Genomic DNA, 15885 nt, shown 5'->3' on the forward strand with positions numbered 1-15885 from the left:
GAAATGCTATAAAACAAAAAAAAATCAATACACATTAGTAAGTACTTTTCAATCCCAATTTTGCATTTTTTGGTTTTTGAATGAAATAAAGATAAATATCACTTTTATATCATCAAATCAATCAGAGTCTAGGGCAGACCTGTTCACAAATCAATCAGAGTCTAGGGCAGACCTGGCCACAAAGGGCCACTGTGGCTGCAGGTTTTTCTTCCAGCCTGTCCAGAACACACTGACTGAAGACTCACAGCAGTTGATTGGTTGGAACAGAAACCTGCAGCCACAGGGGCCCTTTGTGGACATAATTGCCCAGCCCTCATCTAAGGGAAGAAAAAAAAAATAGATAAAAATGAATTTAAAGGAAGAAAAAAAATAGATAAAAATGAATTTAAAAAACAAAAACAAAAACAAAACAAAAAAGCTAAACGTTCTGTTACTTAACTTACTTAAGTGTCTCCATATAAAAATTCCTTAATAAATAAAAATAGTTTTACACAATAAATAAAGGAGAAACTTTTATTATCAATTATTATTAATTATACTGTTGTAACATCAGTGATATTAGGTCATGTGTGGATGTTATTGACTGGTTTGATACTCATCTGTTAATGTTTTTTTTTTTTAGAATAATAGCACTTAAGGTGCATTACAATATAAATGACGTAGTTGTAATGTTATATATCATTATTGTAATGCTACATTCAAAAAACAATCAATGTTTTCACAAAGGAGGGAACACTTCCCTGCAGGAAAGAGGTGGGCAGAACACACAGTGGGCTCATTACCAACTGAATTCATCTGTGAGGGTCAGAAACAGGCTGCCAGAACAGGGCTGTTAAACCGCCGTTATTAGGTTTGAAAATCATGAAAATCCTGATGTTTCCTTTGCACTAACTCTGATCAACTCCCACCCTGTTAAACACTGGGTCCATTTCCCATGTGAGTGAGTGTGAAGGATTTGCTACTTAGAAATGTTTAACAAACAGCGTGTTGTACATCGAAGGATCTCTCCCATGCAGTGTGCACGGACTTGAGCGTAGAATTCTTCAAATGCCGAGCTCCAACACTGACTCAGTCCCTGAGCCACTTCAACCAGTGATGTTGGAAATCAAAACCAGACCGGCTGTATTTTCTGATGTCATTCTTCTGACTCGTTTTATACATTTTTGCATATTCAATTGTCCTACAAATAGGAGAGGTAAACAATATGTAAGATTAAGATTTTGGGAGAGGGTTGGGGGGTTACCAGGGGCTTAAGACAATTCTGGCGTTTGTCAAAATGTTACAAAGAATGGGCTAAAATAACCCTAATCCTGTAGTGTTTATTTCTGGATATTATAACCAACGTTAGCTATCCTTGGCTAATGCTATTCCTTTAATATGTTGTTCAAATATTTATATATATATACACCATATATATTAGGTACTTTATAGGCAGGGAAGTTGAAAGTGAAGACTTTGTAACAGTTGTGAGACCTGCTATGATGCTATGAGGGATAAAGATGATTGATTTTCACTGGGAAACTGAAGAAAGGTTGAGCTACTTGACAGATAAATGTTAAGCTTCTAGAATTGCTAGCTTTTAGTCATTTCTGTGCTAATAACTTCCCATGAAAACAGTAAATGCTTGCTTTAAGGATGTCTGTTTCTCACCTGGTCACAGCCAGCATTGACCAGCTCCTGCAGCATCTGCCTGTTAACCTCTCCAGCTCCAGCCGGGTGTCCAGACCCCGAGGATGGTCCGGACTCGTTGGCAAACGGCATGAGCGACTTGCGGATCTCCCGTAACGCATTTTGGTAGTTGTTGAACTTCTGCGGCGGTCGCAGCTGTTGCTGTCGGCTCGTCGTTTCTTTCCCGCTCTTGCAGTCCGCCCCTCTGCCTCCCCCGTCGGTCCGGCAACTGCTCCCTCCATGCAACGCCTGGCTCACCAGCTTGGCCGGCTGCTTCAGGCCTTCCTTGATCTCCTGGAGCCTCTGTCGAGTGTTACCCACATACGGGGCGGCCGGGAAAGTCTTTGGCCTCATGGCCCGAGTGCCCGGGGACAGGCACCTACTCTAAATAGGAATCACACACTCTTACACACACATACACCAACTCCTCACACTTCACAGATTGACCTAAACTTTGTTTGTTTTTTTTCCAATGTTTCTCTGTCAACTCTTGTTGACGTCAGTGCGACTGGACGGAGCAGAGGTGGGGATACTACAGACATTCCATGGTGTGCCTTTCAAGGCTCAGGTTCCAACTTATTCCAGGAAATGCAGCTGGTCATGAGGATACCACCAAGCCAAACCATGATGCTGCCAATTTGAGCCTGTGGAGGAAAGGAATACAGTCAGGAATATGTGTCCAGTAGAGTTTCTATCACAGTCAATCAAAGGCAACTCTGGGGTTTTGTTTTTTTTTTTAAATAAAGTATTAAACAACAGGAAAGGTTGTGCAAGAGAGTTGAAACAGCTATGAAACCAGGGCCTCTCACTAAGTGTGGAATCTGAGGTATGTAGCCAAAATTCCTATGTGTTAATGCGTTATAGTACATGTCCTGTGCTGCGCCTGGGTCCGAGTCACCATAACGCGAAGAGTTTTCATTTTTATCATCAAATTATTAAAAACCTTGTCCTAAAATGTTTAGTCGTGGACCAAATATTTTCAGTTTATTTTAGAGAAGACATTCAGACGCTTATTAAATTAAAGTCACTCAAAACAATCTTCCGACCAACAGAAAGAGTCGCCTGTTCGCATGATACGTTTTTATAGAGGTGCGGCTCTAATGCAAAGTAAATTCCTGCGCCGAAATAAAACTAATAAGTTTAGCATCTCTAATAAAGCCTTACAGTTGTCGTTGCCCAGTTATAAATGGTTTTGGATCTGGAAACATGATATGAAGGCATGACCACAGAGTTGGCCGACATCATCAGCTGTTAGTACACTAGTCTAATTAAACAAGATCTGCTGCTTTTTGAGGCCAGAATCCGACAGTGTCACCAACCACACGGCCAAATGTGTGCGACTGCCGTAACCTGGACGTAACACGTAGTATCAACTGTATCCTAACGCATCACGGAGGCATTCTCAGGGTCACGAAATGCCACCTGACCGCCTCCCTCCCGCCTCCCGACTCTCGCTCTACCTCCCCCCTGCTTGGAGCCCCATCACTGCATATCTGCGGTTGCACAAGTCAGCCCCTGTCGCTGCATTCCTGTGCTGCGTGGTCATCAGTAAACACCCCAGCGAGCAGCAGAGCAGCACAGCGCTAGGTTTGGAGGCTAGGGTCATAATATGTCTTCCCTCCCTAAACTCACAGCTTATGAGAATGCTCGTCCTGTGGTCGGACATTTAACAGCATTTTTTTTTTTTTTAAGTAATCGTGTGGAGGTACATGCTCTACATTCTGCCATGACAGTGTGACTCTCCAGGGGGCGCCTGGAATGATATATGCACATGTTACTGTCCAAGACACTCAGATACCATTTAATATCTGACAGGCTAATGAAGGATTACTGCAGAGAAAGTATTCTTTAGTGAATAGCAGAAAGAAAAATTAAAAACTTCCTATCCATTTGAGTTTGAAGTTAATTTTTGATTTTGTTTTAATTATCTTAAGTCTATATTAGGTACATGATACCTAACTTCATTATGTCCAATACCAATATTGCAACTTGGAGTCGTGGGCTGCTGTTTCTAAGGCAATAGTGTCCCTGTTTACAGCATGTTGCAAAAATGATAAAGGCTTAGTTATCGGATCCAACAGGCTAGAGTTGTTTTTTCCCATGTTCAATCCTGAAATTTTGACCAATATCGGACCAAAACCAATCCTGAATATCCGATCAAACCATCCCTGCTCTATACTATGCCTTAAAAAAGGCATTGGCAGCTTTATTACAAAGCCTATATTATTTTAAAAACATTTTTAGGACTGTTGTCACATCCCGGCACGGCGCAAGAGAGGCAGTTGCACCTAAAGTTCAAATATGCTGAACTTTGACCCCAGCTGCTCTGACCTGTGTTGGTCAATTGCTGCCGACTGCTGCCTGAGCTGAAACATGTTTACGGTAATAGACAGACTTCACCTCAGACAGGAGACCAAAATGTTACACACAAATACATTTGCATAAATAATAATTTTTAAAAAATAGTTTAAATGTCTGCAGTAATTGTACAAGTCAGTAAATCAAATACATTTTAATCTCCTTCTATTTCATTTCCTTCTATTTCACAGAGATGGCTGCCATTGATTTTGAGAAATTCTAGATAAACTGGAGATATATAATAAAGGTCCAAAGACTGACTTAAATAATCATTGTACAGACTCCCACTGTGTCTGCGCTGAGGAAATACTGAGAATTCCAATGGAAAAAAATAAATAAAATTCCAGTGGGAATTTACAGACCAAACACCATGGGAAGATTTAAGGGTTATGTAACAGTGTACGCTGCAGAAAAAAAACAACTTTTAAACAAATATTAAATAATAATATTGATAATAGGTTTTATTAATATTGGACCTTATTTCTTTGAAATGCTCTCATGACCTGCGCCGTCGCAGAAACATTCTAATTTGTTATCTTTCAGCTTCTCTTTCACATGTTAAACACACTTCAGGCTACAAGGAGTTCATAAAGTTCCCTTAAATTATTATTTCCACCTCCACTAGACTCTTATAAAAGGTGTGCACACCATGGAGATCATATCCAGAGGACAAGATCAGGACATTCACACACAGCACCGCCTCTATGTCTAAGTAGAACACTGTATATTCAGTGTTTGTGCAGATAAAAAAAAACAAGTTTGGTTTTCTTTTTTCTGACGGTGGGAGAAACAGTCAGGGCGGGACCCATCTGTGTGACTGTTGCCCCATCTCTGGGATCTCCAGCCTCCATTCCTGTGATGCTTCAGGCGCCATGTCTGACCAGTGAGCATGCCATTCCACAAGTAACTACAAGAAAACTCATGCCATCGTCTAATCATGGGACCGTCTGACCAAAAATAAACACCAAGAAAAACAACATCTAAGGATGATCTCTCTCTGGAGGAGGTCGTCTGAACGAGCAGGTCAACTCTTTCGGCATTCTTGAAGAGGTTGATACGTCTCTTCTAAATCCATAAACTCCCTCTGTAGAATCATTTCTGATCTTCTTCATCAACACATTCCTGAGCCTTATAACTGCTCTGACCTTAACCTCACCTCCGACTCCACAACGGACAACAGTCTACGTGCAAATATTCACACATGAAGCCAACGGCGTATTTAGGATTTATGCACCAAGAGGAGCCCTGCAAAGGGTGAAATGTTCTAGATATTTGACATTTACTTCTTATTGTTTCATATCTTTGACCTGGGAACTAAATATTTGAGGGTGTCGTGGTTTTCTGACACAGAGCCTGGCATTTTTCATCATTGCTTGGACTTGATGTATCATTTTCAAATGACTAATTTGAAGTATTCCTCCATTGGCTAACGGATGAAAATATTTGAAGGATTCCTCCATTGGCTAACGGATGAAAATCATAATCTGCTTTACAAGATCATTTTTATTTTTAGTGTAGTCAATAAATTTTTTTTAAATATTAATTCACAGTTATATAATATTCAGTTATTTACAATTAATTAGACCTAATTAAATTTTTTGTTTTTGTTGCCGAGTTATTTCTGTTTAAAATAATTGAATTTAATCATTTAAATACCTGAAATTACCCAAATAATTTAGAAAATAGTGACCTAATCATTTAAATACCTGAAAATACCCAAATAATTTAGAAAATAGTGACCAATGCTATAGAAAATAATGAAATTTTGCCTTTCAGATCGAAGTCTGCGTCATTATTTAAAGGTGCAGTTCCTCCAATTGCCAGCTGGAGTTTAAAGAAAAGGCAAAATTCTCTTTAGAAGAACCCAATTCCAACAAACCTGTGATTTCAAATCACAAATACAAATAAAAAAAATTGGGGGTTTTCAACTTTAGAGTGTGGTGTTTTGAACAGCAGAGATTAATGTCTTGTGCAGAGTTCCATCACTGTGGTCTGAGCCTCTCGCTGCTCTACCTCAGCTCCACTCAGGTTTCCTCTCACTCCTGCCAAAGTACACTGGCGTTTTACTGTTGCCCAGTTAGTTTTTCCCTCCTGACGATATTCTGGAGGAGAAATACATGTTGAGATCTGTTTCGTTTTTTTTCCTCGCAGGGCTCAATATCTGAAAACATGACAAAAAGACAGGTTTCAGTTTCCAATTGTTGTCGGGCCTAATTAGCACTGCCATCTACATTTGTGGTATTTGAGGAATATCAACAAGATTGATGGAGTGTCTTGAATGGCACATGTGAAGCCCACCAGCCATTTCACATCCAGAGCATGGGAGAAAAAAAACACAGAGTAAACAGAACCGACTGAGCCGTCATCCATCATCTCCACCACTGATGCTTGGAGGGTCCTGGGTTATTCTGCTGATATGTAGCTGCAGGCCAGAGTCCAGCTCAGGTCATTGGCTGAACATATCAACCGCCCAACCAGAAACACATCTTAGGCTTACAATAAACTTTGGGTTTGCTCTGAGATGCACAGAAATAGCATTGTCACTTCTCTGATTACAGACAGGCATTGTTAGCGGCTGCTAAGACACAAACACACACACCTTAAATCAGCAGCATGTTCTCCTGACTTCAACATATGATATTATTGCAAGTTTCCAGACCTTTAACTTGGGAAACGCCATTGGACGATTATGCTAAATCCACAAAGCGTGACACCCCGAACCGCCCTCACAAACAAAATTGTAGTGAACCCACGAGTCTACAGTTACTTGGGAACATCTCTGTGCAGACACCGATAAGAATCAACCGAAGCATAGCTAGCAGCACTGAGTGACTGAGCGCCTCAGCCAACATCACATATCTTTCATTTTTCCGTATCTATGCAGACAAAGAGAATGCTTCAGGAAAACTGCGCGACAGTTAAGAGAGAAAGACGAGCCTGTTGCTGGAAACACAGGGACTCCAGTGCTGGTGTGAAAAAAAAAATCCCCCTTTGGTAGAATATTTTAGCGCGGACATTAATCCATTGTATAAACCTGACTGTCTTCTTATCTGAGAGGGCTTAAATTAGCTTTTAATTAGTTAAACTCTCTTTTCTTGAAATTATTCGTATCAGATACTAACGCATAACATACCCTGTGGACAACGCGTGCTGTCTAGTCGGTTCCATAGTGTAGAGGTTAGCTCGAGTCCTGGGTTCGATTCCCAGAGGAACCATATGCTTGGCGCTTGCTAGGGGCAGCCTAGCAAGTTAACAGTAGATCTGCTGCTAACACAAATATGGGATCAATATAGTACAAATTTATTTATTTGAGAATCTGTCATACAAAGCAAAAACTGTATCAATTTGCCCGTTGCCTGCTGTTGCCTGACTTCATCTGAATTTAAGATTCAGCAGGGCAGAGGGTGGGGGACACTGAGGGTGACTTTACCTTAGAGACATTATAAATGCTCATAAGCTGTATTGGTCATACAGAACAGTAACAGTATTTTTATATTGGTTCTCATTGAGTAAGATAATACAAAAGTCATGTTTATGCTCTCTTTGGGGATTGGACTTCAACTGTTTCTTAGTGATGCAGTTGTAGTTTTTTCTGTTGCAATACTACTGGCATAGGATTATTTTCTTCCATGTTAGAATGATTGTGTGACTCACACTGTAATGACGTGCACCAAAAGACATATCCTTCAAACTCTGTTCTGTGCACACCAATCTCACACCGCTCCTTTATACTGTACGTCTTTGACCAAATTCAACGACTACTTCCCAGCGCACAACAAAAACAACAGAGCACAGGCTGGAGAGGCAGAGCCCGAACATCTGCTTGTAGTCCAGAGGAGATTTCTCACCACAGTCATCCCGCTGATTCCTCCCTGACAGTTGGCTCTATGCTGTTTGACAGAATTAAATCCAGCTGTGGCCTGACACCTGATGATGCACCTTTAAAAAAAAAAACCACCATCACCATCCATAGAAAATAAAAATTTCAGATTTAAAGAAAAGTGTTGCAACGATACAGAGTTACTGGGGAGAAAAAAAGACGAGAAAAAAAAAAACTCTGCTGTTTTGCATTACTACAGCTCGGCAGTGAGAGAAGTAAAAACATCAAACTCTGCTGGAAATTTAGCCCAGCGAGTGTCTCATGGAGAAAGTATGCGTGTGCTTCGTAGCATTAGCAGCACACCTGAGGGAAACACAAAGTTGCATCATGGTGGCGTCCATGCCAAACTACACAGCACCTCGGTATTCAGGCTACAGCAAAAACGGCTCTTTTGAAACCCGTTATCAACCTGTTCACCCAGTCTTTTTCTGGGAACAGGTATTTACTAAATACCTAAGGTGTAAACAATCAACTGATCGGATGTAGTGTACAAACAACCTTTATTTACTAGCTTTTGTTGCAGCAAATCTGTGAACAATACATATGATTCTTCTTTAGTGTGGGTAAAATAATAAGCCACACGTTCCTGCAGGGGGTGCTATGAATGCACAGGATTCATTTAGTCCAGTGGTGTCCACACTTTTTTGGCTGGGCCATGACCATTCTAAACCACTTTTTGGCTGGGCCATGACCATTCTAAAATAATGTACCCACATTAACAATTTAGACCAAGTAATTAGCATCAAGAAATATAATTACATCTATAACTGTTTTTAATTTTTTTTTTGATCTCCCAGCTTCCCTTTTCTTTTGCGATTTACTGGTAGAGAACAAATATTTTAAATAATGTTTTCTGGCTCAAAAAAAAAAAGCTATGCTTACTGCCAAGCTAGTATAACTTTATTTGCATTACAGCAACTAGCCAGTAGAGTTTTAAATACAGAATTGATCTGACAATTTGCAAAGGAAAGAAAATTGAGAAAACACAGAGAGAGGGCATCATCCTTGTTGATGAAAAGCACCATATACTTACAGTTTCCCATTTGTTCTGCCAATATGTCTGCATTGTCGTTAATTGACACATTACTAGGCAACAAACAAATAATTCCATAACTAGCTGACTAACAGATTTTCGGACATCAATCTACAGTTCCCACAGTTCTTTGGAATTTTAGGAACGGAATCACTATTCAGGCACATAGCTAATAAGCAATTAAAATTGTCCTTAGTTGCTGTCCCAATTCTTGGGCCATCTGATGTCTTATTCCTACATTTTTCACATCTTCAGTCAGCAAAGTCCAAGACAAATCTGCCACAGATCAATACTATGAACATCTACTGTATGTCAACGTAAAGATTAAATGTTGTGACCTAAACAAAACCTAAACAAGTTCTGACTTGATGACCAGGTCCCAGAATTGTGCATGCATTCCCTTCTCCGGGGTCTGAGGGAAAACTTTATGACGCCAACATAAATTCTCCACATTTGTAAGAAGTGTTTATAGTTATGAGGGGGTGGTCTACAAAAAAATCCTTGGCATATCTGCAATAACTAGGATTCATCGGCAGGGGGTCATGTTGAAAGAACTGTAGAATTTTGTTTGGAGGTCAACTGTTAAAATCAATGCTAGAGTCACAAAATGGTGTCTCTGTGTGTAGTTTAGTCTTTGTACTCAGGGCCTTGGACATGGAAACGATAGGAAATCCCTGTTTTAACATCCTGTGGCCTTCTGAGAAAAGGAGGAGGAGAGGAGGGGGAGGCGGAGGACTAGAAGAGGGGGAGTGAGAGGAGCACCAGCAAGAAGTAACCACAAGAGCTCTTTTGCCGAAACGCACGTATACTAACAAAGTCAGGAGTTTAGTGGGTTTTTATACATTCTGAACAACCAAGAGGAAACTATTTCTCGCCAGAAATAAGTCGCAAAAACTCAGTTCCAGTTAGTCCACCACTCCTCTCCAACAGGAAAAAAAGTTCCTCTACTCACCATGTGATGGAAAGGAGCGACAGTTTTTCAACTTCGCGGAGTTGAATTCGTCCTAGTAGCAAGTTTTCATTCCTTGTTTTCAAACTAATTCCGCTTTTGGGCTCTCAGTCTTCAGTATAAACGGTGGAGTATAGACTCTGAGATGAAGGAAGTCTCCATTTTCTCCTCCACACAGCAACTCCGGGCTCTTGACTCCTGAAGGAGCAGTAGAAATGCAGCACAAAGTTGGACACCCGCTGCATTGTTAACATTCCACAGGTCACGTGACGGAACCGACGCGCGTCAGCGCCGTGTGCAAAGATCGTCTATGGCGGACAGTATGCGCCACAACTTTGTGTTTTCAGCGACCGAGGAGTATCAGTTTAACTGGAAGACAGTGTACAGCAGGTCAAATGGATGAATTAAAATTGATTTAAAACAAGAAGCTTGGAAAAGAAAGAAATACTTTTAAGATAAAAGACAGAATTGTGGTCATAAACATGAAAAAGGACGTGATAACAGTACAATACAGTTGTAAGGTAAAAGTAAAAGTTGTGAGATAACATGACATCAAAATCTAAATTAAATGTTGTCTTGGGACCAGAGTCCTATGGGGATCCACTGTGAGAGATCTCGCATTTTTTAAATCTTTGATTGCAAATACTCTAGGCGGGGTTTCCTGCATTGCAGTTCTATATTTGATAAATAAATACAGTATCAGTACATAAGTCATTCAGTGGTGATGGTCTATAATAATGGTTGAAAACCTATAGCATTCAGCATCTTGTCAGTCCATCAGGTCTCACGTCTTATGAAAATAGGTCAGCTTGCCCCTTGAGTATTCTAAAATGGCAAATAAAACAGGGGCAAATTACTGCTAGTTATTTAAGTCTCAGTTTTTTTAGTTGCTAGTAGTAGGTACCACATGATATTTCTCTTTGATTCTTACAATTCTGAAACCAAGTCGCGGGCCAGACTGGGCGGTTCGGTGGGTCGAATTCAGTCCACGGGCCACCAGTTAATCTTCACTGCTATAGAATACGGAAAATTAGCAGACTAGTCTATCAAACAATACTGTAGGTTACTGTTAGGTCAGGTACATAACAGTGTCAGCCATCAGGGCTATACCAGCCTTAAAGAAAACCACATTACTGTTGACAGGAATGACAGAAGACAAGTGTTGTTTTCTTATTCAACACTACAAATGGGAGGAGGAAATAGCGTTTAACACGTCATAACCACCAACAATGCCGGTCAACAGTTAAATGACTTCAACCACGTTTGTCTATTTGTCCCAAGTCCCACAAAGTTACCTCAAAACAGGCCCCAGCCTTGTGTCCCAGCAGACACACACACACACTACAGTGGAATGTAGTCATTCTTCAGCGCGGTTACAATTAATTAGATCACGGCGAAGCAAAGCAGGGCAATCAGTAAGAATCTGTCTCAAATCAAAACATACATTCTTAGAGTGCAGAGTGCAACATGCTGGGCTGAACAAACTTCATTAAAGCTCATCATCAACAGAGTGAGTCAGAGAACACTCCTGGCCCGTAGAGAGTATTTCCCTTTCCTTAATTCAGTCCATCCCACTGAGTGTGGTAGTGATAGTGGGATGCAGCGTAACCGTGAAGAATGGTCGCATGATGCCGTTCTCTGACCTGTCCTCCTGCTGCACAGCATGAAACAATGTGTACGTTTGTGTTGAACCTAAGCTTGGAAACTCTGCTCTGTGTTTTCTCTCGACAGCACAGAGAATTCAGTAAAAATATACATTTTGTACAAAAAAAGAGAAGTAGCAACAGATTAGATTCTGAAAGTCTCAAATGGTACAAAGTGTGGTTTTATTTTTATATATTTTTTACATTTATGTAGGGCATTGAGTCTACAAGCTAAGCCATGCAAATGCTTTCACCTGAAAAGTTTTTTTGTAGTTTCAAGAATTGGAGCAGCTAAATCAGAAAACGATTTAAAGCCAAGTCAAAGTGCTGAATGCTCTAGTTAAAATTAACTTACAAACTCCCGATAAAAACAACAACAACAACCTACAGTAATTTCTGACCTCACCTTTGATTGTTTCTCCCTTTAAAATCATCAATCTGAAGTTCAAAAGTTGAAAGATTCAGCGGCATCTAGTGGTCAAGGTGCAGCAACGACCGGTAAACAAATCTAGGAATTCAATGAAAAACAAAAGGGAAACAAGAGAAACGCAATTAAAAAGATTGAGTCATCAGTCACCTTTGATTGACCGATGCTCTAAGTGCATTCAGTGTTAGTTAAAAGAAAAATTCATAATAAATTCATTCATAATATTCATAACAAAACAGGAACAGCAGCACATTAATTACCTCAATGTTTATTATGATCACTACATGGCCATCCATTAATCCAAACCCTCATTAACCGCGACGCGTTTCTACTTGTGCAGACGACACAGCTGCAGCTCATCAGCTGTAGTTTTGTCTACAACGTAAATCTGTTAAGTTTCTCCTGCTGTAGGCTGCACGATTTACTGTGCGGCCCAGGAATCTGGAGAAAAAGCTACTTCAACCAATGAACCTGTTGTCTGGGAGGAAATGATGAGTGAAGTCAGCAGCTGGAACAGAGTCCGCGGGGAATGACTGGACTTGAAAACTTGCAGAGTCTTAGATGCTACAGAACTGGACTGGATCCACCGCCAACACTGCAGTATGAGAGTGGAAAAACATGATCCTCTGCAAGTCCGGGACTTCTTTTGTCAGTTCATTTGCATAAGTTATGGCACGACAACTTAGAAATTGTGATTTTTTAAATCTGGAAAAAAAAGAACAGGTCGTCCTTGACTTACGTTAGAATGCTGTTCCTTCGGCGTGTGCAAAATTGGTTTTTATGCCGTACGTCAGAATGTATAAGTTTACAGGAGATGGCGACGTAACCACAAAAACGTCGTAAACGGAGGACCCCCTGTATTGTAACATCGTTATGCAAAAACGAGGACGCCCTGTATTGTAACATCGTTATCGGCACAAATACCACTGTTGTCAGTCAGTGATTGCAAAAACGAGGACCCCCTGTATTGTAACATCGTTATCTGCGCAAATACCACTGTTGTCAGTCAGCGATTTAAAATGACAGAAATAATAATTTACCATTGCAGATAAAAGCTTTCAAAACATTGTTTATAGCACACCCTTCAGGTAGGGAGTGCATCTACATGTTCTATAGCATAATGTCCCTACAGACTGAGCCATTAAGGTTAAAGAAGTGACATTTAAAGTATAAAAGTACAAACAGCATTTCAGTACCAAACATAGTGTTGACACAGGGACGTCGTAGCAGAGCGTGCCAAAAGGTCCAGAGCAGTAAAGGGATCTAGGAGGATCAGTAAAGGGATCTAAACGGATCAGTAAAGGGATCTTGACCTGCTTGAACCAGCAGTGGGACTTAAGAAGTTGGTGTTTTCTGAGGAAATTTCTCTAGCGGAGCAGCTGAGATGCACAGGTTGTTTAAGGCACAGGCAACTTGCACAATTTTATCAAAAGTGGTGAGGTTGGACGACCGCTCGGGGGCTGTGGTGAAGGAGCCCTCGACGGGCCCGGTGAGCATGGAGTACCTGCGTTTCACCATGGAGATCACCGTCTCCACGTGCTTCTGCACGCCCAGTGTCTCAGAGGCACAAACTGTCGACAGCAAGTCCTTCGAGCTTCCGTTTGCTGCTCCTTGGACGCCACCTGCGATTTGAAACACTGCTCCGCGGGCAGCCACGGAATCGGCAATGTCCAGATTGTGACTCGCCAACACGACGTCGCCCGGGAGAAGTTTGCACAGAAATCCGCAGCCCTCGGCCAGACTCTTATCACTGATGTTTCCCTGCACTCCCCTGGACACGAAGGTGACAACACCCTGAGGAGCCACACCTATCAGGTACTTTAGAAGATTGTAACCTGCTCCAAACCCCTGAGCGTTTTGCCCCACACTCTTTTGCTGGTCACCCTGAGCAAACGGCTCCTCAAAAGGCACAGTGAAACAGTCGATGATAACGGCACAGTCAGGGTGGGAGGCGCGCAGGGCTGCAGGAAGATTTTTACGGAGCTCTGCTCTAGAGGGCCAGAAGACGGCCGTGGGCACCAGAGTGGAGGACATGATGTTGACCATCCGATGAACCGTCCTGGTCACGGTGCTGGCTTTGACTCCAAAGCGATAGGCCAAGTCTTGGTTGCGGAGGTCCAGTCGTAACCGCATCAGCGTCAGCAGCAGCTGCTGAAATTTGGAGAGTCTGGCATTCTTCATTCCATCCATGTGAGGTGCCAGCAGCCACATGACTGTCTCCAGAACAAAAAAGTTTGGTAAACCAGTGTAAAACTTTACCTTCTCTGCGTCGTTCCTCAACGAGTTCTCAGACAGAGACATTTTCTCTACAGACTCCCTCAGAAGCTGGTTTTCCTTCTTCAGGACCCTAAGGATGTCTTCGAAATTGATTTGTGCCACTGGCACTTGAGAGAACTTTCCTTTTTTGCTGTCTCTCACAGGTTCATCCTCGCTGTCCTCATTTTCTTCATCTGTGCTGAGGGAAGACGCACTCTCCTCCACAGCTGCCTCCTGTTCTTTCTCCTCGGGACGCTCCTCCTGGTCCTGCACCCCCGCGGAGGACGTGCCCTGGCCCTGCAGGAACAGCAAGGCATTAGCCGCCTCAACTCGCGCCTCCTGTTTGTCAGGAACTTCTGAGGCCGCTGATTCCTTCATCTCTGGTGATAAGGGAGCTGTGGTGAACACTGAGGGAACATAATCTGGTGAACGTGGATTTTTCACCTGTTTACCTGCGAGATGAAAAGTAGGAAAATATCAAGAAAAACATGACTCGTGTTCCCCGATATTGAAACCATATAACCCCATGAAATAAAAATAGGTCCCTATTAACCACACTGTTACAAAAGCACAATGGAAGCAGGTTACAATTCACATGTACTCTTTTTTTTTGTCAGTGTTCCCCGATATTGAAACCATATAACCCCATGAAATAAAAATAGGTCCCTATTAACCACACTGTTACAAAAGCACAATGGAAGCAGGTTACAACTCACCAGTCAGTCACACACACACACATATATTCAATTCAATTAAATGGGAATATTTAATAATAATAATATTAATTTTTATAGCATTTAAATGGGACACCAGCGCCACCTGCAGGATCAAAGATGAGCCACATATTCTCTGTTTAGAGTTGATCTTTATTAAATTTTAGATTCTAACTTAGGTTTAGATGTCGTTGCAAACAAGCTCTTTATTTTCTTTTTTTAAATTTAAATTTTTAGCATATTCTCTCTAAATTTCCGTATATGGCCCTGTTCTTCACTTATATAGAAAATGTATAACAAAAAATGAAATGAAATATAAGACTGGAACCAGGGCTGTGATATAATGTTCCGGAGTTGAACATATTTAGCCACTGCGTCTGTACATGTACCTGAGATAAAGTGGGTACTACACAGTCGACTGCCGTCATTGGGCACCCAGCCCTCCCGATTCACAGCCGCTATCCACCGCTGCTTCCTCTCCGGGTCCCGCGGGAAGCGGTAGAAGGATAAAGTGGTGCCGGGGGTCCTTCGGTTCCTACAGCCCGCCACCACACAGGTGTGAACCATAGTAAGGCCACGGAGGAGCGTGGAGGAGGTGCGTGCTGTTTACCACTGGATGTTTTGACTCCCAAAATGGTGGACGAGGAGAGAGTGAAGGAAGGAAGAAAACGGAGAAACCAACATACTGGTCATGAGCGGACGTGCATTTTGAAGTGCTGATTGGTCGGCCTGGAGTGACGTCACTGAAACGGTTACGCTCACACGAAGCTAAACGCTGTGGAGCATAGTTAGCATCAATTGAATGGAAAATGTAAAAAAACAAACAAAAACAAGACGTCATCTACATGTGCGTTGCATTTAAACATTACAAGACGTCTTCTACATGTGCGTTGCATTTAAACATTAATCTTGAAGCTTATTTACAAGTGCATAATATGCTTAACCCTACACTATTATT

General features: G+C 41.6%; 2 protein-coding genes across 4 annotated transcripts in view; both read right to left on the reverse strand.

Moving 5' to 3' along the window:
• Window positions 1-10160, reverse strand: part of lats2 (large tumor suppressor kinase 2) — a 20425-nt gene extending 10265 nt beyond the window's left edge. Inside the window, exons 1-3 of one of the 2 annotated variants that reach the window (XM_008328493.2) lie at window positions 9892-10160; window positions 7875-7965; window positions 1651-2312 (exon numbers count right to left, since the gene is read on the reverse strand). In XM_008328493.2, the coding sequence (XP_008326715.1) occupies window positions 1651-2022 (372 nt within the window). In that variant the 5' untranslated portion in view covers window positions 2023-2312; window positions 7875-7965; window positions 9892-10160. The remainder of the gene's footprint in view (window positions 1-1650; window positions 2313-7874; window positions 7966-9891) is intronic. The other variant, XM_025063781.1, reaches the window with a different exon arrangement.
• Window positions 10161-12903: 2743 nt separating this feature from the next.
• On the reverse strand, window positions 12904-15775 carry LOC103391988 (uncharacterized). 2 transcript variants are annotated; one of them, XM_008328494.3, is made up of 3 exons: window positions 15317-15775; window positions 14218-14666; window positions 12904-14109 (listed from the first exon to the last, which is right to left on the reverse strand). In XM_008328494.3, exons 1-3 carry the CDS (start codon window positions 15492-15494, stop codon window positions 13294-13296), a joined length of 1443 nt encoding a protein of 480 aa, XP_008326716.1. In that variant the 5' UTR covers window positions 15495-15775; the 3' UTR covers window positions 12904-13293. The 2 variants fall into 2 exon arrangements, with proteins under 2 accessions (XP_008326716.1, XP_024919781.1); XM_025064013.1 differs by having other exon boundaries at window positions 12904-14666.
• Window positions 15776-15885: the final 110 nt, after the last annotated feature.

This window comes from Cynoglossus semilaevis, chromosome 16 (assembly GCF_000523025.1).
Source record: "Cynoglossus semilaevis isolate Cse_v1.0 chromosome 16, Cse_v1.0, whole genome shotgun sequence".
NCBI lineage: Eukaryota > Metazoa > Chordata > Actinopteri > Pleuronectiformes > Cynoglossidae > Cynoglossus > Cynoglossus semilaevis.

Excerpts from the sequence above, each read along its gene's own strand:
- LOC103391988 (XM_025064013.1), bottom strand. The coding sequence starts at position 15,494 with ATGGTTCACACCTGTGTGGTGGCGGGCTGTAGGAACCGAAGGACCCCC. Across the intron at positions 14,667-15,316 it reads TAGTACCCACTTTATCTCAG|GTAAACAGGTGAAAAATCCA; the intron begins GTACATGTACAG and ends TTCATCTCGCAG.